The sequence below is a fragment of the Nelusetta ayraudi genome, unplaced genomic scaffold (assembly GCF_046127955.1).
Source record: "Nelusetta ayraudi isolate G7.1 ecotype Tasmania unplaced genomic scaffold, CSIRO-AGI_Nayr_v1 ptg000096l, whole genome shotgun sequence".
NCBI classification, from domain to species: domain Eukaryota; kingdom Metazoa; phylum Chordata; class Actinopteri; order Tetraodontiformes; family Monacanthidae; genus Nelusetta; species Nelusetta ayraudi.
The window spans coordinates 607,074-632,920 of NW_027466146.1; the positions used below are offsets into that span (position 1 = coordinate 607,074).

At 45.8% G+C, this 25,847-nt stretch overlaps 3 protein-coding genes across 4 annotated transcripts; 2 read left to right on the forward strand and 1 right to left on the reverse strand.

Annotated features, from left to right (window-relative positions):
• Position 1: 1 nt before the first annotated feature.
• On the reverse strand, positions 2-4,640 carry traip (TRAF-interacting protein). Its single transcript, XM_076047915.1, has 16 exons — positions 4,431-4,640; positions 4,081-4,200; positions 3,937-3,994; positions 3,597-3,680; positions 3,423-3,462; positions 3,192-3,319; positions 2,996-3,090; positions 2,706-2,819; positions 2,519-2,606; positions 2,330-2,419; positions 2,149-2,237; positions 1,723-1,878; positions 1,600-1,645; positions 1,396-1,500; positions 1,267-1,317; positions 2-1,036 (listed from the first exon to the last, which is right to left on the reverse strand). Exons 2-16 carry the CDS (start codon positions 4,176-4,178, stop codon positions 929-931), a joined length of 1,350 nt encoding a protein of 449 aa, XP_075904030.1. The 5' UTR covers positions 4,179-4,200; positions 4,431-4,640; the 3' UTR covers positions 2-928.
• Positions 4,641-5,227: 587 nt separating this feature from the next.
• On the forward strand, positions 5,228-9,375 carry mon1a (MON1 secretory trafficking family member A). Of its 2 annotated transcripts, XM_076047940.1 has the most exons (7): positions 5,228-5,599; positions 5,688-5,739; positions 5,869-6,015; positions 6,614-6,976; positions 7,053-7,818; positions 7,944-8,091; positions 8,340-9,375. In XM_076047940.1, exons 3-7 carry the CDS (start codon positions 5,892-5,894, stop codon positions 8,478-8,480), a joined length of 1,542 nt encoding a protein of 513 aa, XP_075904055.1. In that variant the 5' UTR covers positions 5,228-5,599; positions 5,688-5,739; positions 5,869-5,891; the 3' UTR covers positions 8,481-9,375. The 2 variants fall into 2 exon arrangements, with proteins under 2 accessions (XP_075904055.1, XP_075904054.1); XM_076047939.1 differs by having other exon boundaries at positions 5,228-5,739.
• A 492-nt stretch (positions 9,376-9,867) lies between these two features.
• Positions 9,868-25,615, forward strand: mst1rb (macrophage stimulating 1 receptor b). Its single transcript, XM_076047941.1, has 21 exons — positions 9,868-10,053; positions 12,906-14,211; positions 17,484-17,660; positions 17,836-17,958; positions 18,552-18,722; positions 18,849-19,009; positions 19,627-19,762; positions 19,859-19,995; positions 20,218-20,397; positions 20,832-20,931; positions 21,051-21,269; positions 21,359-21,505; positions 21,841-21,994; positions 22,155-22,244; positions 22,335-22,547; positions 22,635-22,715; positions 23,003-23,184; positions 23,283-23,392; positions 23,536-23,701; positions 23,828-23,964; positions 24,303-25,615. The coding sequence occupies exons 2-21, from the start codon at positions 13,006-13,008 to the stop codon at positions 24,538-24,540; spliced, it is 4,128 nt and encodes a 1,375-aa protein (XP_075904056.1). The 5' UTR covers positions 9,868-10,053; positions 12,906-13,005; the 3' UTR covers positions 24,541-25,615.
• Positions 25,616-25,847: the final 232 nt, after the last annotated feature.

Sequence of the window (25,847 nt, forward strand, 5' to 3'; positions counted from 1 at the left end):
ATTTGTGTAATGTAAGATCTTTTAATTTCTTTTCATTTTGGAAGCTACTGTTGGACGAACGACGACAGTCAGAAAACACCACAAAGTCTAAGAACAAGTCACTTTTGCATTCTCTTGCATGAGAACCTTCTCTGGAAGTTCTACATCATCAGTGGTACTTGGAGGAGCGACTGTCTGGCATGACCGAATCCAAACATTAAAAAAAAAAACTGTCCTCAATATTTATACAGTTTGCAATGAGTTGTTTTTTTTGTTTTTTATTATTATTGATCTTGCTGTTGAATCCAAACTTGATTTTTCTCTAGTTTTTGTTTATTTAAATTTTTTAAAGAATTGTCCTCTAAAGCACAGCCTTTTCGGTTCTATCAGATTCAGTTCGTTGGATAGCATGAGAAAAGCATATTGTTTACTGCCCCCTGCAGGAGAGACCGTCTCATTGAGGTATTTGTGAAAAGAAGCAGGTGGAAACGGTTGAATCCCACACAAACCTAAATAAATATTAGGAAAAAAAAAGTTTATTTCAGATTCAACGTCTGAGAATTCTTGCAAGTCGATCTACAAGGAAACCCCAAAAGAGGTTGAGAACAAGTGCATAAAAAGATAGAAAAATACTGTTATTTTCCAGACAAAAATATTCACATACTCAATTCACCTGCAATAATAATAGTATAATAATGCATAATGTATGATGGTTTCCCTTAAAACAAGAATAAACAGAGAAATAGTTTGCCACACTATCGAGAGAAAACAAAACAAAAACAACAAAAACAACAGAGAAATAAAAAAGACATAATAAAAATGTGTGTCCTAGTTCCTGATGGAACCAACAGCTCAGCATGCCTCGGACTGAGTGGAGGTCAGTCATCACAGTTCTGTTTACTTGCTATGAGAGCCGCAGCTCTTCCGACTGAGAGGTAGATGGCAGCGTTTACTCCAGGAAGCCGTCCAGCGTCAGACAGGTTGAAATCTTGGTTGGAGGCCTGGAGACCTTTTTCCTTTTCGTTTTCATCAGCGGCCGAATCTCTGCCAAAGGAGACTGAGAGCCATGATGGTTAAGGAACCGTTTCATGAGGCTGATCCCGAGTGTTTATACGCTATTTTGTGTGGCAAGTGGTTGAGAATTTCCCGTTTCAAATTCCACACACAAAAAAAAAGTTATTGCTATATGGTGAAAAATCAGACATTAACCCATTGATTAAAATACACATTATTCAACAAAAAAGACAGACAGAGATAGAATGCAATGAAGCTGGAAGTCAAGGATACAGGCTGGATGTACTTCGTACGTCCTCCTAATCCATCGTAACCAGTTCTGACCTGAAACGAGAAGCGCCATCGTCAGACCACCTGGAAGAACAGTGATACTGAAACAACGGCGGCCCCGAGGTCACACACCACTCCGGGCTTCCTGTGAGGGTCCAACATGCTGCCAAACATCTTCTTCCTGAAGAGGAGGGAGTTCCTCAAGAAAGGATCCATGGAAGTTTCCTCATCTCGGCTCTGCAGTCAGAAGAATCCTTGACTAACGTGTACATTTAAAAGCAAACAAACACACAAATAATAAAAAAGGATCTTGGCGAGTGGCATGAAGAGACAGACCTTGCTTGGAAACAAACTCTTGTCAATGTGTTTTGACAAAGATGACCTGAAAAAGAATGAATAAATAAATAAATAAATAAACAAACAAAAACAAATGACGTCAACACAAACACACAGACTTACTCTGGAGGGTCAAGTCTCATCTTCTTGCTGGAGATTTTGGTCGTCTTCTTGACCACATCTTCCGGTGTGGCGACATCATATGTCAGGTTTAAGTCGATGTCGCCGCCGTCGTCAGGCTGGTGGATGCGTGGTGGCTTTAGCTCCAGCGGCGCCGGACTGGAGGCATGAAATAAATAAATAAATAAATAAATGAACACAGGGGTGAAGTGAAGAGCGCTTAGTTTGGTGGAAAGATTTTATGTTCAGAGCTGTGGAAGGGAAACAATGTGGCAGGAGAGTCAGGAGAAAACCTCCGACTGTCTAGGTTGAATAGATTTGCTCCCCCCCCCCCATTATATCCTTTTGTTTATAAACTTTCTTTTGACTTGCTACATTAAGAAAACACCTCCTAAGGCTGCATGTTGACTGCATATGCCTGCTACTCACCTTTCAAAGACGAGCCGACTCAGGGTTTCGTTGGTCCTCGTCGGGGTGCTCAGAGTTTTCTGAAGGAGCTCGACTTTCTTCTTCAGGCTCTGTGGACAAAGAAACAAACAAAACAGAATGTGAGCAATGTTTTATCTGATGTAGTAAATAGTAATATGTCCTGTGTTGATGATATCCTTACAGAGATCTCTTTATCAGCACAGGACAGATCTATCTGCACCGACTTCATGTCCTCTTTGTTTTGGCTCATCTCCAGCGACACTTTGTGCAACTAAAATGACGGGAAAAAACAACAAAACACTCAAATTTGGAGGCTAAACACTTATAAAGCACTTCATCTGTGCGCAGCGGCTGAGGAAGACGCAGCTACCTTGTTGTTTGAGCTGAGCACTTCTCGCTTCAGCTTCTCACACATGTCGTTTGAAGACTTCAGCGATCCTTTCAGATTATCGTACTCTCTTTAAAAGAAGCAAAAAAACAATAAAAGAGGGAAGTTGTTGACAACGGCAGCGATGCCAAACCTCGAAACAACAGAAGAATCAAAATTCTGATCTTACTTCTTGAGGGAGATGCAGTAGATGGAGAGCTGCTCCACCGCCGCCTGACTGATGCCCATGTCTGTGACCATGGACTCCACCTCGGCTCTCTGGCCCTGCAACAGCACATCCAGGCTGCGGCAGCAGGAAAAAGTATGAACGCAGTGTTTGGCTTTTGTTCCGAAGCTCGTTAAGCATTCAAAAAAAGCAGAAAATGTGCAATCATTGATATTTGATTGTAAACATGTATTATTTTTTGTTAAATGGGATGAAGTTTTGCACAGCCAAAAAATAAATAAACAGCAGCATACTTTTGAAAGGTTTTCATCTTGGTCCTCAGTCTTCGAGCCTCTTCTCTGGCAGCTTGTGCATCGTTCTGCTGAGTCTCCAGGTATGACATCTGTTTCTATATTTAAAATAAAAAAAGGCCCAGAACATGACACCTAATGCAATAAATAAATAAATCAGTAAAAAAAAAGTTTTGAGCAATGAGAAAAGACGGCCTACTCTGAGAGCAGAGCACAGCATCTCCTTTCCAATGATTTCTTTCCGCACGCCGTCCAGGTCTCTCCTCTGCTTGTCTACCGTGTCCCTCAGACCGTCAACCACCTTCTCTCTGTCCCGCCAGTCTCTTTCTGCAGGGCCACAGCACAGATGATGAACAACGTGCTGTCTTTTTTTTCTCTTCCCATTTTATCAATCAGACTTTATGTTAACTGAGCAAGGCCCGTCCCTTACCTTTACTGCTTAAAAGTGCCTTCATCCGGTCAAGTTCATTCTAAGTGTTGGGGGAAAAAACACACGATTAAAACTAAATGACAAAACCACTCAACTCACTCAGCTCCATCCACTGAAGAGACGGACGACTAGGGAGAAGACCAAGTCTCGGATGTTTTGCTGGGACTCTGATACCTGTAAGCTCTCCGGGTCGGCTGAGTACTCGACCTCTCCGCCGAAGTCAAAGAACAGCTTGGTGATAATGTGCCTGGTGCTGACCTGCGCAGCAATATTACAGCATATTTACTCAATTATTCTTTAATGTAAGCTCTGATCAGGTCAGACATCGAAGAGTCAATCGTTCTGGGTCCGTCGGTGTAATATTTCCATCATAAAATCACTGTTTAATTTCCAAACTGAAAAGCAGACTGGCTTTACTTTTAACATTTAACACTTATTTAACATAAAATAAGTATATTTAAAAAAAACCTCGCAAAAAAAAAAAGAACAAAGACGTCTGTTAATTCCAAACTACCTGTTTTCTGCATTGTGGGCAGGTTTTGGTGGAGCCGATCTGAAACCACTGCACCAGACTGGAGAGAAGAATAAATGAATAAGGTTCCGCTCAAACATCGCAGATGTACGTACTGCACAATTGTTATGAATCCTCTGAGGTTACCATTCATGGTGGAAAGTGTGCCCGCAGTGGATGGCAGCAATATCTTTGGAGTGATCGAAGAGGTCAGAGCAAATTGTGCATTGCGCTCGGATCGGCATCTTATGCTGCTGTCGGATCTGTCTGTTATAAAAAAATAAAATAAATCAAAAAGATTTTTTTTTTTTTAAATACACATTCCCAGTGACAAAACACAGCAGATAATACTCTGGCGTGCTCATTTGTTCAAGCTGAAGAATGCCTGTTGGTGACATAACGTTAGCTTGCAGGCCAGAGCTGCAGCCGCACTCGTAACAGCTAGCCACGTTAGCTTAACTGCACTGTTTCAACAAATATCGCAACATTATACTTACTTGGTGGTCAAGTAACCATTCAGAGCACCGTTATTAAAAGTAGCACCATGAATCGACAGTAGAAGGCGACGTTTCAACTGAAAAAAACCAAAAACCAAAAACTATTACTATACAGGTCGGATGGCCAATACAATCACAAGCTAACGCAAACAAATTGGTTGTTAGGTTTCCCGGTGTATGTTCAAATGTTAAGCTCCGCCCTCTGCGGTGCGTTCAAGGCAGCTCGGTTATCTCAAATACAAAAACGAGCGCTTCTTATTGCACGATAGAATGTATATTTGAACGAAAGACAACTAAACGAAAACTCATCCAAACCGTAAACACAAAACTTATGATGACAATATTTTTTGTGCTTCTCACGAGTGCTTAGAGAAAAAAAACAAACGTGTGACGAAACAAACAAGAGACTAGACAGACATAGATGCCATTTAGGAATCTTTAAAATTAGTCTCGGATTGTTGTTGATTTAATCTACTGTTTGTTTGATGCAAACACAAATTTGGCCAACTAAAGACTGTGTTCATACCACCCACAGTTGTTTGAGTTTAGTTGATTTATAAAGCACGCATAAAAAATAAAGAAAAAGAGAACAGGCGTATCTGGTGGTACCTTGGTATGGTATATACTCGTGTGAGTCTTGTGCAATTTCCGCGCGTGACTTTACTTAAGACATTAATTTTCGACTGTCACGCATAGTTGCCATATTTACAAAGTAATTGGAATGCACCGCCAAGAATTAATAAGGAAGTACGCCTTTCAGTAGTACATTTTTTGTCTAATACAATAAGTGACAAGTAGCAAAACGCCTAGAAGCATTCACACTCTAGTCAACACTTGTATATTAATGTATTTTATTTGATAAACCAGCGCGTTTACCCATCTATTTTCTCGGACTTCAAGTCCCATGACCCCCCACTTCCGCAACTGGCTGCTGTCCCTGCCTCTTGTTTGCTAAGCTAGCTGCTAGCTGGCTGCGGAGCCCGACGATTGAATGTAGACAGCTGCGGAAATGAGAGGCAAGTAAACTCAAGTTTATCAAACTGTCAACGGGACTGTTAGCCGTGAATCAACTCGAAACCCAAGCTGGCGTTTGACAAAGCTGGTTTATATGTCAAAGTTAGCAGTCACTGTCGTCTTTCTCCACTAGACATGTTTCTCTTCTGACTGACGTGAGTGAGACAAAAATGATCACACCGTGAACAAGGCTTAAAAGTATCTTCACATTGTCATACAGCGGGGCTTTGCTTCTCCCCTTAGTTTTGCACCAGCGCCATTCAATCGTGACGACAGGAGCGCTTAAACTGTAACTGTAAATGTATGGAAGACTTGTGACATTTTAATCACCCGTCGCAAAAGTTATGCCACAATAAAACAGTGAGTTACGCCCCGTCCCTCGCAGTTCCTGTTGACGTTTGTCCCGTTGCTGCCTGTCCACCAGCTGTCTCGCCGTAAGTAGCAGTGATGGATGCTGTAACACCAACGGCGACCGAGTCCTGCGAGAAAAGTACCTTGTCTCCGGGGGATTGGCGGCGCTCTGACCGGGCGGAAAGCCCCACGCCGGGTCTGGTGGAGGGAACCGAGCCAGGTGAGAGACTGAGCCAGGCTTTTAGAACACACGCAGGCGACCACCAAGAGTTTTTACCTTTGCGACCAGAGGGGCCATTTCTCATAAGTGAATGAATTATTTCAATTATTATTTCGATTATCACCCGGGGGGGGATCGCAGTACACAGCGTTGACAGCATACAAGTCGCCATAATATAAAGAAAGCATCTTAATTCTTTCGCCAGTGCATCATGCAACCATGCAGCGTGTCCATATTGCTAACATCTATTCTGAAGCAAGTAGATGAGTTGGCCTTGCTGTCACATAGTCATTCACCTTCTTTTTAGCTGAGCCAGAATCAAGAAGTCATAGCTGCACATTTCCTTTTAAAAAACCCCACAGAGGAATACAAAGCAGAAATGCAGGAAATGACTGTGCCACCACACAGTGACATGCATCAATTCACTTTGATGTGTTTTTGTTGTATTGACTATATAAACTTGACTGTCATCCCCCTGATTTTAAAAAAAGACAACTGATGCAAGAACTGAAAGCTCCCAATCCATCTTTATAGTTTCAATTTCACCTTCGAATCCCCAGCACTATAATAACACGTTTATTCCTCCCCCTAATTCTAGGTGCTGTTCAACAGAGCGCTATATTTGTCCACGCACAGTCTTTTGAGGATCTTACGGCTGAGACCGAGGCAGAGGCGGGACAGGACGATGACTCGGACAAGTCTGGAGAATGCGCTGAGGAGCTGCAGGTGCTGGAGCAGCGCAAGCGTGAAGTCTCGCCAGAGAGCAAGACTAAGGAGGAAGACGTGTCCAGCGAGGCGTGGAGGAGCCACAGAAAACACGTGTTTGTGCTGAGCGAAGCCGGGAAGCCAATCTACACCCGCTACGGCACAGAGGAGGCTTTGTCCAGCACCATGGGGGTGATGATGGCGCTTGTGTCCTTCGTCGAGGCCGATAAAAACATAATTCGCTCCATTCAAGCAGGTAAGGGAATCGTTTTGCCTCCCATATCAAGATAAGATGGGTTGATTCTTACTAAAATGTCAAAAACTTTGTTTAGATGGCTGTAAAGTCGTTTTCCTCACCAAGAGCCCTCTGGTCCTGGTGGGCGTGTCCAAGACCTGTCAGTCAGACAAGGAGTTGCTGCGAGAGCTGCAGTACATCTACTACCAGATTGTCAGCCTGCTCACACTCACACAGCTCAACCACATCTTCCAACACAAGCAGAACTACGACCTGCGCCGCCTGCTGGCTGGCTCAGAGTATCTCACCGACAACCTCTTGAACCGGCTGGACCGAGACCCCGGCCTGCTGATCAGCGCCGTCACCTGCCTCCCGCTGGCCAGCTCCGTACGGGACGTGGTCTCGTCGAGCCTGCAGGCGGCCAAAGCCAAGAACCTGGTGTTCTCCATCCTGCTGGCCGGCGACCAGCTGGTGACTCTGGTGAGGAAAAAGGACCAGTTTTTGCACCACATAGACTTGCACCTTGTCTTCAACCTGGTCGGCTCCTCCTCGTCCTTTCGCGAGGGCGAAGGCTGGACGCCCATATGCCTGCCCAAGTTCAACACCGCTGGATTTTTCCACGCTCACATCTCGTACCTGGAGCCGGGGTCTGAGCTATGCCTCATCCTGGTCTCCACGGACAGAGAGGACTTTTTTAACATGTCCGACTGCAAGAAGCGCTTCCTGGAGAGGCTGAGTAAGCGCAGCGCCTACCAGGCACTCAAGGAGGCTCTGAAGTGTTGCAGCTACCCTGTGGAGCAGGTCGGCATCCCGGAGCTCAGGCACTTCCTGTACAAATCAAAGAGCTCAGGGCTGTACACGAGGTGGGCCTGTCTGTGATTTTTGTGTAAAGATTTCATTTCATGAATAAGTTAAAATCCATTTTATTTTAATTTGTAGTTGTGGCAAATAAAAGAAATACCCATATTTTTAATTTAATTTTTTTCAGCCCAGAGTTCCCTGATTTGTACCAGTCGGATGAGGAGCAGGAACGGCTGATGCAGTTGTACCAGGACCTCCACAGCCACTTGCACCACCCAACCAGACCTCTCCGCTTCTTCTACCGCTGCGGTGAAACTGAAAACCTGCTGGCCTGGGTAAATACGGTGCTGTCACAGGGAGTGTGGGAGTCATTCCAGGGTTCCCCAAAATGTATCTAACTTGATTTCTCCTTCATCGCTAAGTTTGTGTATACTATCTTTATTCATTTTTAACTTTATTATACAACAGTTGTTTTTAATTCATCTACTGTTAATTGATTACTAAATATATTGTGGTGTGGAGTAATTCTGTAGCACACTGCTGAGTGCTCGAATGAACTTCTGTGTTCTGTCTCCCTCTGCAGGTGACCAACGGCTTCGAGCTCTACCTCTGCTTCAGCCCGATGGCCACCAAGGCGTTGGCTGTGTCTGCTGTCAACAGACTTCTCAAGTGGATCAGGAAGGAGGAGGATCGACTCTTCATCCTGAGTCCACTGACGTACTGAGGTCCGGCTGGTGTCTGGCCTCTTGCCTCCTGAATCCAAAGCCTTGAACCGTGACAGGCGCGGTGCTAACCACAGCTGTAGGTGATGATGAACTGGTCGTTGGGTTTTTAAGATGCCATGATTATCCCTCGTCTTCCGTGGCATAGGCCTTTTAAAAATATATATATATATATATATATATTAAAAAAAAAAAAAACTGTCTGGAGTTTTAACTTTAAGGGTGGCAGCAAAAGCAGCAGCAGCAGCAGCAGCAGCAGCAATTCTAAAGATGCATCAACAAAGCAAGCAGTGGTCTGCAGGTGCTGCTTAAGTAGTTTCAGAAATGATTGCTTTACTGTAATGAATTCTCATGTAACCTGCCAGTTTTAAGAAATGCTGTTATTATAAATGACAAATTAGCACAAATAAAAAAAAAATGGAATTTTGCAACTACCTGCAGTAGAATGTATTCTCACCTGCAAGACATTCCTGATCCTTATTGTTTTTTTTGCACATGATGACCAACAGCTGGAAGAACTACATTGTCGTTTTACCTCTATGCACTTTCTTTATGCAAGAAGAAAACACTCCAAAGTTAATGTCTTGAGCCTGTCATCTGTTTACTGCTGTCAATTGTTTGTCTTAACGGATGTATTATTAATGACTGTACAGTGATCTAACTTTGCATCTCCAGTGTCCACAGAGATTTATATTGAAATCTTACATTTACAGTCATAACATGACTTTACTGTCATTGTCCAAAATTGTGTATCATCATTGCCACATCTGCCTCCACTAATCATGCCTTAATTGTCATTGCGCAAAAGCCCCAATTGCACGGATGCAACAGTGTGGTTGCACAGTTCTACCGCTGTCATTGTTGAATAAATGCCTACAAATAAAACACTGCTTTTTAGCTCTGTGTCCTAGTTTGTTCCACATGCATGCATAGTCCCATAATCAACACCCTTCCAGATCTGTGTATTTCATCCCAGTTACAGGAGGAGAAGGCTCACATGAGAAATTATTAAATAAAAGCCGTCTTTGACACATTTTGCATACCTTAACTAATAGCCTCTGCTCGACTCCTCACTGAGCAGTACGGTACAGTACAATCATTTGCTGAGTAACTTGCAGACGTGTCGGTTGGTTGCACAAACAGAAGGTGAACTGAGCGCATAAAGGGTAATCTGTAGCGGGAAATAGCGACACATAGTGGAACAGTGGCGACTTGCGCCAAGGGTTTACACAGGGAAATTACAGGTGAGGGACCGAGAATAAATAGAAATTAAAAAGTAATGTGAAGCCGGTTGTAGAATCTGTGACTTCACATGCGCCATTTAAGAACAACCAGCGTGACGCGTCAAGTGGGCGGAGCCAGCAGAGGCGGCAGCTGACACGCGTGCTGGCGCTCGAGACCCGGAGGTAAGTGAGGGACGGACTCGGTGAGCCTTGTGTCAGGCTGTTCAAGTGGCGAGAGACCAACATTCATTCGCCTGAAGTCGCTTTAAAAGTCGATCCATCTGGTCCGTGAAGAGATTAGAACCGGTCCTGGTCTGCTGCCTGCTTCCCGGGACGAGACCAACCTGTACAGGTAGGCGTTTGCTTGTTCACGTTATTACTGTTGTCAGGAATCCAATATTTAAACAGGAAAGGCGGTATTGAATCGAGCATCAGTGATGTGTGACAGAGAATCAAACTTTATGGCTTCTTATCACCCACATAAATGCTTTAACTCTTTATTGTTCCATAGTTTTTTTTTTTTTTTTTTTTTTTTTTTTTTTTTTTAACTTATTAATGATAGTGTGTTGTCTGTCTTGTTGGAAAAGTCGTCTTATTAATTTATATCTTAACATTTTTGTTGTTGTAAAAAAAACGAATAATTATCTGATCGTGTAAATCATCAATTTCTTCCCCTACAAATAGAATTGTACTGTTATTGTTGTTATATTGTCGCTTGTAGAATGAACTGCCAACATCCCCCAAGCCTCTAATGCTATACAAAATTAATCATAAGGGTTGGGTTTAGCAAATAATACTACTACTACTACTACTACTACTACTACTACTACTAATAATAATAATAAAAAACTAAAATAAATCACTGACAGCGAGAAAGGGACAAGCACTTTTTATATTTTAACATGTATTAATTGCATCAGAAGATCACACACGTCCTTCCACGGATGTTATTTCTAAAATGGCCACATACTGTATGTTTTCTCTCATTAATGGGGGTGACCCACTGGTTTTGGAATGCAGTGGAAATGCCTCTCAATCGATACACTGGTCCTCTGGGTTCAATGTTTGGCCCATTGATTGTTGGCTGAGTGTATTGCCTCTTCAGGTCCCAGTGGATCTCTGTGTCATGATGAATCACAGCAAGCTGCCCTTTCCCACTCCAATTAACTGCCTAAACAACCTGTAAAAATTAAGGTTCTGATCCAACAAAACTACTGTATCCAGTGGCCAGTGCCATGTCTGTATCCCTACAGTGCATTTTGCTGGTAGGTGGTTGTAAAGTGATGTTTTTGGAACAAAACAATTGCTTACTAACCTGATTTTGAAGGGTCTATACAGTAGATGTAAAATTCAAACGTTCAAAACAATAATATGTGACTGTTGGCCGACAGAAACTCCCAAGGGGTGAGATCGGTTCATTCTTTACTGCTTTTGCTGCTCACCTCCTCAGAGAGTTTTTGCTAAAACATGCTATGTGATGTCACAAAGGGCACTGATGCCTCACTGATGCTTCCAGACAGGTGTAGGCCCGGTCCTCTGACACCTCCAAGTATTTGTCCAAACATGTGGAAGATCCAATAATCCATCACACTAACTAAATATGCCCTTTCCTGGCGATTCAGAGTGTTTTCAGAGTCTCAAATGAAAAATTAAGATGTGAGACGTTTGTATATTATAGGACCTTGAACCACGTCTAAGGAGGTGTGATGTCTGACTCAGGACGACTGTCTCTGTGACTCACCTGTGGCAGAGTGCACTGATACAGCCTCGGTGAACAGACCTATTAGTACAGTGAGTGGAAACTCATTTCCAGCCTTTGCTTTATTAACCATGAACATGTAGAAAGTCAATCAGTGCCATTACTATGTGTGTCCATGCTCTTTAAACTTGAACCTCAGTCCCTGGTGGAGCTGCGAGCGTTAAAATGTAACGCGCCCTTGGCGGAGTTCAACAAATTATTGATGCAACAACAGCAGCCGCGGGACCCCGAACTTTTCTAAATGACTCTTTGCAGCAGGATTAAGTGCCGTTTTATTGAAGTAATCTGGGTCGGAATTAAGTTCCTCTGCCCCGCCGAATGAACAAGCCAGAGTTGATGGAATTCTTTGGCACGGGCGGACAAAATGTTTCTTCTCCGTTTGGGACAGAAAAAGGCCCGGCTGGCCCTCTGACCATCGGCCCGTGCACGTCTTTCCCTCTCGGAGGCACGTAGCGGGTGTGACAGGAATGCAAAGCAGAGAGGCCGTGGTTCTCCAGTGCAGCCTCACTGTGATGTGTCTGGTTAATGATCCACCCGTCAGCGTCTGAGCACGATGGAGACCAGAGTTGAAGTTTGAGATGCGGTTCCATTTGGCTGGTCGTTAGTCAGAGAGGGACCACGGAAAAAAAACTAACCAGATTTATTTTTGGTCTGTTGCCATAAATTTGCACCGAGTTGACTCCCGGGTTAACCACTTTGATTTGAAAGTGTGGCTTGTCAAAAGAGATGACATGATCAGGCAGAAATGGAACGTTGCTCACAAAATGTCTGAGTTAATGTCTTTACACCAGCGCAGGCCCAAGCTTGTTCTCTCTGTTCTGCAGTGAATCAGAGGAAGCTTTTATGAGTTTGACCCTCTGCATTTTTATTATTATCTAATTGCACCAGACTAACAACATTTGTGACCTCAAATCCATTAGAGATGATTATGGGACATTATTAGGCAGTTTTTTATTGATTTCAGTCTTTGTAAGTGAGAAACAATGACGATATTGCTCCATTATTAATGGAAATCATACTAAATACGTCCATTTTCAGTTCATATTTGGATGTATTGGAATCATATTTTTTCTAATGATTAAAAAATGCCAAAGATTAATCAAATAAATTGCTCTATTTTTTAATTGTCTTGAAAAACAGGCCACAAATCTTTTCAGGAGACATTCACAAAATCTTGTAAAATACATTTTGAACACAGCCACCTTGTCTGTGTATGTGATGTGTCATTTGATTAAATTGCACAAAAGTCCTTTTCACACATCTTAAAGTGGATTAAAGGCCTTTTAGCAGGGGATGTTAGTGTGGCAACTCTCCCTTATAACCATATTCAATTTGGACAACTGACAAAAAAGGAGGTCTCTCACTGTTTTCATGCAATTTATAGTTTTAGTCACAAATCCTATCAATTGATCGCAGGCATTTGTGACCTTTTTTTCTCCCTTCAGGTAGCAGCAGCTGCTGATAAGGATGCTCTGGGTGCAACATCAGACCTGGAGGTAACCCTGCGTAGTTCCCTGTGTCGTCCCCCGTGCGCTCAGAGTGGAGATGGTCCACTGGACCTCACGGTGGGGGACATGCGTCTGGTTCCAGACTCTGCTGGCCTTTGCGGCGGCCAGCTGTTACTCGCCGGCTCCCAGCCCCGTCAACTTCTCCGTGGTGTACACCATGCCTTTCTTCCAGGCGCGGGGTACCATCCAGAACATCATCAACAATTCCTTTTACCAGGAAGTGTATGTTGCCTCCCAGAACGTGATCGAGGCCGTCAACAGGAGCTTGGAGAAGGTGTGGGAGCTGCGCACTGGGCCTGTGGGAAGCAGCGAGTGTCAGATTTGTGATTTGTGCGATATTGATAAGGATCCCAACTTCCTGGAGCACACAAACAACCAAGTCTTGCTGCTGGATACCATGTTTATGTCTTTATACTCCTGCGGAAGTTCTCAATATGGCGTTTGCTATTCTCACGAACTCAACCCAAACGGAGAATTGCCATCTCTGTCAAAGTGTTTGTTCAACAGGGACTCGAACTCAGCAGCTTACTGCCCTGATTGCGTGGCGAGTCCTCTCGGTACCAAGATCACCATGGTGGAAGAGGGTCAGACGGTCTACTTCTTTGTCGCCGCTTCTGTCAATGACAGTGTGACCCAGCGTTATGGGAGGAAGTCCATATCAGTGCGCCGACCCCTGGCCACGGAGGACGGGTTCTTCCGCGACGTGCGCGGCCTCACCGTCCTCCCAGGCTTGCGGGCCACCTACCACATTGACTATGTCTACAGCTTTTTCACCCAGGAGTTTGTCTACTTCCTCTCCGTCCAAAGAGAGAGCCCCGACCAGGACTCGTCTCCCTTCCAGACCCGCTTGGGCCGTCTCCCGCGAAACGAGTGGGAAATGAAGAGGTACCGTGAGGTGATCCTGGAGTGCCGCTTCGAACCCAAGCGCCGAAGGAGGAACCTAGCCAGTGAACCCTACAAGGACGTGGTGTACAACGTGGTCCAGGCGGCCCATTTTGGCAAAGCGGGAAGGGAGTTGGCTGAGGAGTTGGGGGCCGAGGAGGAGGAAGACATTCTCTATGGGGTTTTTGCCGTCACCGACGACAACGGCGTCACTGAGCATGACTCGGCCTTGTGCGCCTTCCCCATGGACAATGTGAACAAAGCCATCGCAGATGGTGTGGATGACTGCTGCAAGTCAGGGCCGGAGCAGCTCACCAGGGGACTCTGCCATTTCCAGCCCTGCGAGAGCTGTCCACACGAGGTGAGCTCTAAGGTTCATGTATCCCTCATCGCTCCAATGGACCATTTCTGAAATCTTGTGGGTTTATGATTGTAGAGGTCGTAGTGTTGTTCTGGGGAGGGAAGGGGGGGGTAAAACTTGGCAGTCTATTGGGTAACAGCATCATTCATTCATTCATTCATTCATCTTCTATACCCGCTTATTCCTATTCAGGGTCACGGGGGTCTGCTGGAGCCTATCCCAGCTGTCTTAGGGCGAAGGCAGGGTGACACCCTGGACAAGTCGCCAGTTCATTGCAGGGCGGTAACAGCATCATTGAAGCTGAAAAATCAGACTTGTTACTGCTGCTTAACTGAGGTCTTGCCAAAGCGAGAGTCTCCAAGTTATCTTCTTCTTTTCACGTGAAAATGCCTTTAAGTTCTGATATAACTCCAGGTTGCAGATGCTTTAGCAGCTGTGAGTTCGTCACGAGGTACCCTCTCTCTGTAATGGAAGCTGATTGGATGCTGAACCCTTGGAGAGTTAAGAACAGTTGGGATTGCTGTCTGTTGAGAGCTGGATAGATTACATCCAGCTCACTGCAAGAAAAAATGTGGAGGCCCCCTGCCACACATAGATCCATTGAGTTTCTAGGTAGAAATTCTGTAACTCTTAACCTATTTCACCTACTTCACCTTATCCTGCCTGCACTAATTATCTTATGACAATGGTATGAAGGCATCGCCCAAACAAGTTGTTTGTTTTGTTTCTATGATTTCGGAAAATCCGAAATTCGCTTGTCTTTTGTTATTCTTTTATTTTGTTGAACCATCTGTTTACGCCATCATGTAAACCCCTCCAGCCAAAGCCGGTTTGCTCCAGCTGTTTTCCGAGCTTCGAATGAAAACAGAAAGTAAAACCGGCGTTAACGTGAACCACACCGTCCTGAGAGGCCGGACCCAAGCCGAGCTACCTTGCTTTTCTTGCACTTTGTTTTTGCTGTGAGGGGGAGAGGCTTTGCCAGCGTTGCCACACAACCGACGGAGGCGGATTAAACAAATCATGAAACAACATGTTGATTAAGTGGGACCCACAGGTGTGCGTACATGGAGCCAATGTTTCCCTTTGCTCACCGTCTCTGTGATCACAGAGAGCATAGCTCTGCGTCAGGGCCCTGTTCTGTAATTAAAAGCATTGCTTAAGACCCAACGTTGTACTCCCTCATTAATGGCCTGATTCCACATCTCCTACTGCCATCAAACGAGTTGTTAGGTTATTCAGCGCTGCTCACGCTGAGAGAAAGCAAACCAGAGCTATTTGCGTCAGGATTGTGGGAGCACCTGCCGTTAAATCCCAACAACACTCAGCCGTACAAATAGAAAAAAAACAGTGAACGGCCGCCCTCCCCGCCGTCATCACTCATAAGCAGGACGTGGAATGAACAACTGGACGGAGGCCAGGTGAGCGTGCGGGCGGCCGGCTTTACGGCCTGCTTCCTGCACAAAGTACAGTCACTACTTTCCCGTCAGACAGGAAGATTCTAGAGAGAGGAACTCAAAATGTGTCTCATGCCAGTCAACAAAAGCCTCCACCCCCCCCTCCTGTGTAAACCGACTGGCGTGAATGGATTTATTTCTTCTGGGACCAAAGTGCACATTCTGCCAAGTATTTTTAACTGTATGTGACAGCGCTGGTTTCCCCTGTTATCTCATTTGGGAAAAGTTGGTTCATTTCCAGTTCCCATACATTTTTACCCCCATAGAGTAAAAAAAAACACGTTATCATTGTTGACTTTGGGGGAGTGCGGAGGGAAGACTTCCTGTTTTTGCTTTTCTTTTAGCTCACGTATGTGTTTTTACATGGGCGAACCAGAAAATTCCAAGTCCTGAGGATGATTCCAGTTATGATTTCACTGTTCTGATCCCCCCGTTCTTACGAAAACATTTGGAGACAAATAAACTGGCTTGAGATTGGTAGTGATTCACTGCCCAGAACATTTTCTTGAGGGGACCTCTGGATACTCTGGACTCTTTTCCCCTTCTGAGAAGTCATTTTCACTTGGAAGGGTGACCGGCCCCTTTTGGCTCCCGCGACTTTGTTGGATTTTCCGACAGCCTGAAATCCTGGTTGTTCCATTTCTCCGTGAATGTGTCAGCAAACGTTACACGACACCCGTGCTTGTCTGCTTTTTGGATCAATAAGTGAATTATCTAGTTTGAGTTTTACACGCAGTGAGACAGGTTTGAGGCCAGGTTGCCCTTTTGCCTTTACCTACACAGGCACAAATAACAGTTTTTGAGAATCCTGTCATTCCTACCTCTGTGATACCTGGGGTCCTTTAGTCTGAAGAAGGTGGAATTTGAGTGTCAGGCTCTTAGGAAAAAAAATTCTAATTATAACCTGGCCCCCATGCTCCTCTTGGGTTTTGAGGTGGATGACTTCAGTCAACTGCGATGCTGTTTGTGTATTTTTTTCACAAAGCTGCTGACTCACACAGTGAAACATTACAGGGTGGCGAGGGAAACACGTCATCTTAATTTCATACCTACCCGTTTTAATTCGATGTCCGGCCTCCTGCTTCCTGCGCAATAAAAACATTTAGGAAGTGTGATTTCTTTATGTCTTCCACCTCAGAGATATCAGTCAGGTTTTACACACGGCTTCCTCCCTCCTGCCACAAGTCGACCCTCCTGCCAAATTTGCTGCATGCGGTCCTATATCACGGCCTTCCCACTGACCACTGACGGCCTATGACATGATCATATTATCTTGATGCGTCCACCTTGTGCCTCTGGTGTGACAGAGACTATTCCTTTGATGTCGTTAGCGCAGGGTGCTGCTCGATACAAAAATACAGAGCCATTGATGGTGTTAAATATATATAAAAATATCCAAGTTCAACTCACTTCATGGTAGTGAAACATTCAAGTTGAGTGAAGCTGTTTTTTTCTTCTTCAGAATTCCTCCACTTGCGGAGTGTTTGTTTATTTTTTGTGTCTGTGTTGGTTTCCAGACGGCTCTCTCCTCCCACCGCCGTCCAGAGACATTTGCGGTGACTCTCAATTGCCTTTGAGTGTGAGTGTGAAGGGTTGTTTATCTCGGCTGGCCTGGCGATGAACTGGTGATTTGTCGCACATTATGCCCAACGAGTCTCACCCTTGTTTAAGAAAACGCTAAGTTGTCTGCTATCCGTTTGTGTGGAGTCAAGGACGTCTTGACGCTTCGTCAGCGCAGCAGCAGCCACGTTCGTGACTGAATGTGACCCCCTCTTATCTGTCTCGCCTCCTTTGCCCCCCCGACCACACCCTCCACAGAGCATGGAGAACAATGCCACCTGCAGGGACCAGCCCACCATGGTGTCGAAGCCCTACTACCGAGTGGACCTCTTCAACAGGCAGATGACCGACGTCTTGCTCACGTCCCTGCTGGTCACCATCATAGAGAACAAGACCGTGGCGCACATCGGCACCTCCACCGGCCGCCTGCTGCAGGTGTGCACCAAATAAGTCACTGAGAGATTCAGGAGAGATTGGAGATCCAGTGCAGTCTGGAAAAACTGAAGTTTGGTCTGATCTGTGATGTCTAGTCTTTCTTTTCTTACCTCTTTGTGTGAGCATGGCATCATATGTGATCTGTATTCATGGTGTTTTGTGTCTGTGTTGGCAGCTTGTACTCACCAGGTCCAGCCCCATCATCTTTGCCAATTACTCTCTTGTGGAGAACCAGAGGATCTCCTCCATCACTGCCGTCTATTCCCCAGAGTTTCTCCTCTTTGTGGCTGGGGACAAGGTGCAGCAGCCGTTCTCCACTCGTTTCTGGGCAGTTTCTACAAAGACGCACTGGCGACATCTCTGCCAACTTATGTCACACTTACAAACAAGTCGATACCGATGTTACCGATGACCTGATCCTTAAAATGTCCTCTACTCTTTCCTGCTGGGATGATCGTCTGACCTCTGTGAAGAAGAATAGATGCGTGGAAACAGGAAATCAATGAGTTCGACGCTATGTGGATATTAGCAGCTGAGACCAGATGACCAACTGCTCAGATCAGTGTCAGGACAATTCTTCTTCCTGTTGTTAGGGATGAGTAACCCTATAATTTTATAAAAACAGTTGAAGTCTTACAGTTTTCGCGGCTTTCAATATAAAAGAAGACATTTCTAGATTACAATCCGCCAAGTTACAGCCAAACTGACTTTGTTTTATTCAGCTACCTCACCAGACTTTTTGAAGGCCCTGCCGTCAGTTCACCCATCGCCTCTTTCAAAGAAGGCATTAATAATTCCAGAGCCCTGGCAGCTCGTTCAATTATTCAGAAATCCTAATTGCAACAGCCACGAAGAACTAACGCTGGCCACCTTCCAAACTGTGGCTTCCAGATGATCCAGGTGCCACAGAGAGGGCCGGGCTGCCAACACTTTCTGACCTGTGCCATGTGCCTGACGGCCCCCAAGTTCATGGGCTGTGGCTGGTGTTCCGGCATGTGTTCCTGGGAGAGCGAGTGTCGCAGTCGCTGGAGGAACGAGTCCTGTCCGCCAGGAATCACAGGGGTGAGGTTTGGTCTCCAGGCTGGAGATACACAACAGACAAAGGCAAACAAACAAACAAACAAACAGCATGTACCTCAGTTCATGTAAAGGCGGCGGCGCTGTGCATTTTTGTCTTATTTGACGCAGTTCTTTCCGCCGACGGCTCCCCCTGATGGCCAGACAGAGCTGACGGTGTGTGGCTGGGAGTTCCAGTCCCCACTGAGACCTGCCATCAGTTCCAGAACCCACACGGTCCGTGTGGGGCAGACGGCCTGCACGGTGCTACCGGCGAAAAGCAACAACACGCAGTGAGTAAACCTGCAGAAGCTGCCACACATCCTGAAACAGACAATCATGAAACATGTTCAGTGAATTTTTTCCACTTTTTCATTTTTCGGGTAATTTCTATTGAAAATGATACATTTAGCCCTCTGTTTACAGCCCTCTGAGGAAACACTAGGGTTTAGCTTCCTGTTTCTGGCTTAGGCATGTTTGCAAGGAGACAAAAGCGAGGTGGTCTCAGAGGGCGGAGCCAATACCTGACTGAGGGATGCGATCACAAACCTAGCAGAGGTGTCAGTTTTTGTGACATCACAAAGGGCAGCTTTCAACAACTGTATGTTTGGGCACGCATAAGAAGAAAACAGCCTTTTCTTGTGTCCTTATTTCTCACATTATGGTCAGAAAATTAATTTGATGAATTTTGCAGAATATGAGACCTTTGACGTTGAATGTCAATTGTCATCAGTCTTACGTTGTTACATAATAATGAAAGTGCAATACCATGCTGAAGATTTGTAACATGCTAAGATATGATAGCTCGTTATTTATCTCAAATAAAATGTTTTTATGGTTAATTTTAAGACAAATGGCAATCTGGTGGAGCAGCAACATGGAGCGCGTGTCTGTTGTGTTTTCTCCTCAGCCTCGTGTGTAAGATCCGCTCTGGGACCACAGAGCTGTCCAAACCGGTCGGCATCACTGTGGAGGTGAACGAGGGCAAATTGGAGGGACGCTACTCCATTGACGGAAACGCAGAGATGCCCGGATTCACTTTTGTGGTACGGACGCCACACAGTCGTGTGTCTGAGTCGCAACATGATGCCGGGAAACAATTTTCTTGTAGTTTTTCACGGCGATGCTGCTCGTCCGCTCAGATTCCCAACATCACGGAGATCCAGCCCAACCATGGGCCCCGTATCGGCGGCACGCTGATCACAGTGACTGGACCCCACCTGGATGCTGGGAAGACCAGGAAAGTCACCCTAAACGACGTTCCCTGTCCTATAAAAAGGTCGGCTAATCGCTCTCTTTCTCTCTCCCGCCTCACATGTTGACATAACTGCTCCACTCCGCTACGATAAGCACTGAAGTAACATTTTATTGCCGCGACACGTTGGGTAAACATGCTGCGCCACTGGCATTAATTCATGGAAACCGCAGGGCTGGAACCGTTTTCTGAGCTTCCCTCTGCGTCGATGAGGCTTCTGAGCCCCATTCCTCTGTCTCTCCACAGAGTGACCCGACCGAAGGGGAACGTGTCCTCCATCATCTGTCTGTCCCAGCACATCTCAGAGGTCAGGGACGTCCCGCTCAGCGTCTTCATCGACAAGTCTCCCGTCCCGACCACCAAGGTCTTCTACTACAGGGAGAACCCGACCATCACGGCCGTGCGACCGGACTGCAGCTTCGACAGGTAGAAAAGGAAAAAGAACCCACCAACGTAGGCGTCAGATGTTTGTGACATTTGTGTAATGTGTTGACTTTGGAAAGAGGTCAAGAGAGCTCAAATCTGGAAGATGCGTTCAAACAGACCAATCAGCCTTGTTGCTGCGGCTGTGGTGCCGTTGTGTTTGTTAAGCACTTGGCCGAAGTCATTTTTATAAACCTGGAACAAAACAGTCTCTCCTGCTACAGCTGTTGTTTAGAGCCGTCGATGCTGCTGCTCACTGCCAGTAGCAGCAGCTTCTTCTTCTGTGGTTTTTGCAACAGAAGCTGACCAGAGATTTCAGATAGCCTAACAGTTGCTGTGGCTGTGGAGGAGCTGGAGAATCTTCTCATACAATGGATTGAAAAGGATTTTTAATACTTAAGAAAATTATAAGTCATTTCTTTTTTTTTAACTGGCAGGGGCTCAAAAATTTTGATTGAAGGGAAGAACCTGGATTCCGTTTATCGCACTGTGGTCCGCTTCAAGCCCAACGAGAGCCACCTGAAACCTGTGACAAGGGTACTGTGGCCCTCAGAATTCAGCAAGAATTCATTTCAAAGCCTTTTCGTTCATCAGTCCTTCCAGAAGCAGTTGCTGGATGTCACTGTTTTTTGTTTTGTATTATTTTTTATCTCCAGGAATGTGTCGGCCGGTCCTCACCAACCAGGATGGAGTGCATCTCTCCCGTGTTTCCCCGCGACGAGACGGAGGAAGGGGAACTTTCTTTCGACATGGACGGAGCGTTGGGACTTTGGAACCAAGAGTTCTCCTACCACCCCTACGGCGAGCCCATTCCTTTCGAAACGGAGGGACACGTGCTGAGTCTGTACCCGGGCTTCGATGAAGTGTCTCTACATGTAAGAGGTGCCCTGCGAGGGTTTCTGTCGTTTCAATCTGGATGGTGTTTTTTCTTTGTGATGTCTTGATGATTGTTCCATGCGCGCAGCACCAGAAGCTGAACCTGGTGAGCTCCTGCATGACCATCATCATGACCGTGGCCGGCGTCAACTGTGACGCCAAAGTCCTGGACAACGAGATCACCTGCAGGATCCCTAAAAACATGACCATCCCGAGTGAGGGACTGCCTGTCAAGGTGAGCTGGTGACTGACACGCTACCATTATATTACAACTGGCCTTTGACTCTCATGAATCAACAGTGTTGATTTTCCGCCTCCTTTTCAAACATCATAATGAGAAAAAAGTTAGAATGGAATGAAATGTGCGATGTAATGTATGGAAGTGCATCATGATCACTTCTGTTGAATCTTTCAGAGATGTACATGACGGATTTGACCAAAAAGTTCTGGCAAAATGTTAAAAATAGCCAACAAGTCCCTCAAAGCCCGACTGTTGAACTTGTGACTTGTGGACAGTTTCCCTGCGCGTGTGAACAAGCGTCAGCCTGAACTCATCCTCCTGATTTCCAGATCTCCATCAATGGGCAGGTCCACAACGTGGGCACAGTGGTGAGGGTGAGCAACCACTACATGGTGGGCATCGTTCTGGGGATCCTGGCCGCCCTGGTGGCAGGGGCAGTGCTTGCCTTTGTTGTCATGAAACACTTGCGGAAGAAGAAGAAAGGTGAGCTTCTCTTGTCTTCTTGTTCTTGGACTTTGTCCCGTTCCACTTGTTAGTTGTTGTGCACCTTGTCAACTGGAACATCGCCGCTGTCGCTCCGGCTGCGCCAGACGCCCTCTGCTGAGGGTTGATGATTTAAGGAGTGTTGTGAAATGTCTTGCAGCCTCCATGGTGGAGTCCCGTCTGGCCCATGGTGCCAACCGCTCCGGCACCAACAACGTGGAGCTGTCGCCCGTCGGGGATTACCGGCGAGGTGAGCGCATGGCGCTGCATCTCCACCTGACGTGAGCCTCCTGTCCCGGGCCACACTTGTATTGATCTCATCTCGCTGGACTTTCATCAGTAGCGTCGCTGAATCCTCCCAGCCCGTTGGCGGGGCCGGTGTTCCCCAGCTTGGCCTTCGCCACTGGCAGCATGGACCCCACGCTCACCCCGCTCATGCCTGCGGAGAAGATCTCCATCTCCAGCTTCCGGCCGCAGCTGCTGGAGGAGGTGAAGGATGTCCTCATCCCTGCCGAGATGCTCCTTGTGCAACACCACCGCATCATTGGGAAAGGTGAGGCCACTCCGTTACTCACACCAGTTACCGAAAAGAAAATTCAGAAGAAAAAAAAACTGTTTTTTCTCCCCCTCTTTTCTCCAGGTCATTTTGGTACCGTCTATCACGGCTACTTCACAGACCTTAATAACAGAGAAATCCACTGCGCTGTCAAATCTTTGAATCGTGAGTAACATCTGGTATTTTAGTGTTCAGTCTTTGGAATGAACCTCAGAGTTTAGAGTTTTTCTCCTTGATTTATTTTCTTTTAAACTTTGAAGCAAGTTGCAACAGGATTTAAGAGGTGCAACTTGTCTGCTTGCATAAGGGTACATTTGAAAGCTGATTGGCTGAACTATTTGAATATATTTAAACAGACCAAACAGATTTGTTGCTGTATTTTTACCATGTTCAAATCTGAGTGACCCTGCTCCAAAACAAGTGTGGAATTTGTAAAATGTGTGTGTGTGCAGGAATAACAGACGTGGAGGAGGTAGAGCAGTTCTTGAAGGAAGGCATCATAATGAAGGGTTTCCACCACTGCAACGTGCTCTCTCTGCTGGGAATCCTTCTGCCGCAGGAAGGGCTCCCTCTAGTGGTGCTGCCGTACATGAAGCACGGGGACCTGCGGCACTTCATACGCTGCGAGAAGAGGGTGCGGGCTCGTCAACTGGGGGATGGACCCATAGCCGCCTGTTTATGCTGCTGTTCCCGCCTTGATCCGCTGCTCTGCTCCGTGTTTTTGTGCTTTAGAACCCCACTGTGAAGGATTTGATTGGCTTCGGCCTGCAGGTTGCCAAGGGGATGGAGTACTTGGCTCAGAAGAAGTTTGTGCACAGAGATCTTGCAGCGCGCAACTGCATGTGAGTTGATAAAACACACAAGCAAATAAAAAAAATAGTTGTAAATTAATCATGCAGTGGCTTGAATCTCATTGCATCACAATCATATTTCATTTTACAGTATTTGAAAAACAAAAAGAAAAGTGTACTTTCTCTGCATCCAGGCTGGATGAGTCCTACACAGTCAAGGTGGCCGACTTTGGCATGGCCAGAGACGTCTTTGACAAAGAGTATTACAGCGTCCAGGACCACAGGAAGGCCAAGCTGCCTGTCAAGTGGATGGCCATCGAGAGCCTGCAGACCCAGAAATTCACCTCCAAGTCAGACGTGGTGAGCAATGCTTTTAGCTTCCTGCTCCAGAAACTGGAGGATGACTGGAGATCATCTCACCTCATCATCAAGTTCTTATACGTTTTCTGCTGAGCCCTGTAACTCCTTTAACCTGTGCTGGTGCAGTGGTCCTTTGGTGTGATGATGTGGGAGATGCTGACCAGAGGAGCCAGCCCCTACCCAGAGGTCGACCCTTATGACATCACGCACTACCTGCTGAGGGGCAGGAGGCTGCCACAGCCTCAGTACTGCCCCGACCCTCTGTGAGTAGCAGGAGGAGCATATATATACTCTTGCAGCAAGAGTAGCTCAGTAACGTCAGGTTCTGGGAGTTGATATTTACGCACGCACACACACACACACACACACACACACACACACACACACACACACACACTCTCCTGACTGAAAGCTTTGGTCCAACAATCTACAGGACAAGAGAATCAATCAACCATTTGCGTCTGTTGTTCATGAGGGAATAAAAGCATCAAACTAACCAAAAGGAAATAAGAAATAATACCAATCAAGCTCAACAATAAAACAATATACTGTCTTCGTATCCCTTCTGGCGCTGAGCGGCTCCCTCTCTTGGTGGCTCCAGGTACAACATTATGCTCCAGTGCTGGGACCCCGATCCGGAGTTGAGGCCCAACTTTGCCACGCTGGTGTCCGCCGTCTCTACCATCCTGTCCGGCCTGGAGGGGGAGCACTACATCAGTCTGAACGTCACCTACGTCAACCTGGACCAGCCCCGCCCCTACCCGGCACTCACTGAGTCCGCTGACGAGTACGAGTCCACAGACGTGGAGGACTCGGGTTCGGGCTCGGTCTCCTCCTGACCGCCGCCTCTCTTCCTCTCTGGGCATCAAACTGTACCTGCGGTGACAGCGGGGACGCCAAAGTGCTGCTCAGCTCGTCATCCCACAATGATGTAGCGTCCTGGGTGAACCTGTGCAGTGGTGCAAAACCTGCAACCGGACAAACTGGTACCAATTGGTACAAACTGGAAGTAGCAATTGTCCATGTGTTATTTCTTTGCTTCTAACGACACCCATGATGCATCTGGTCCATCAGTTGGCCAAAGACAAGTGAAACGTGTTCATTACAAGGAGAAAATTTTATTTTTGGCCGTCGACTCGGCAACAAATTGGCTGTCTGTGACGATATCGACAACACCTCTGTTCCCTCTATCAGGCAAACCTCGAGGTGTTTTCTGAATAGGAGGCTGTGGCCACATTAAAATCCAAGAAATCCTTAAAATAAAAAAAAAAAAGACAAAAACCAAAAAACCCCAAAAACATTTTTTTTTTCATTTCAAATTTGTCCCTTTGAAAAGTTCTGAGGCTGTAGTCAGATTGAAAAACGCTCTGGATTTTAGCTTCCTGCAAGAACTGATGTTCTGTTGGAAAAGTGGCCTTGGGGGCGGAGCCAACACCTGGCTTAAGTTGTGATTACCAACATAGGGAATTTATTGGTACCCTTTGTGACATCACAAAGGCTCATTTCCAGAGCTGGGCATTGCAGCACAGCAGGCAAAAGAACACAGATTGTATAATTTGTTCAATATGGGAGCTTTAATGAAGAAATGCACTTATGAGGGCGACAGCCAGTGAACATCACACATCACACAGGTATTTGTTGTATTATTATATTTATTATCATCATATACTCTCTATTATTAACTTCGATATAATGAATTATATAAGTCCGACGTTGTGTCTTTATATGTACTGGAAAACCTGGTCTAGTGTGTGAATGGTATTTCCACCACTTTAATCGTTCCACGGTTTGCAGTGATTGTCCTGTGTAGTTTGGATCAAGCCGACCTCAATGTTCTCAACGCGGCCAGCTCGCATCTCTGCCACACGTGTCGTTGGAATAGTTTTATAAATTAAGAGTATTTATTTGTTTATAGATTTGTGCTCTTGTGGTTTTTTTTGTAAATCATATTTATAATCTAAAGAGTTCTTGTCACCACTAGAGGGCAGTATTCTTCAGTTTTACGCTGCCATAGCAGAGTAATAAAAAAAAAAAAAAAAAAAAAAAAAAAAGACATAAAAATGAAGCAACAACCTCCCCATACGCCACACAGCGACATTGAAATCAGCAAGCAAGCAACTCTTCTCTCCCCTGCGTTTCCTCCCGC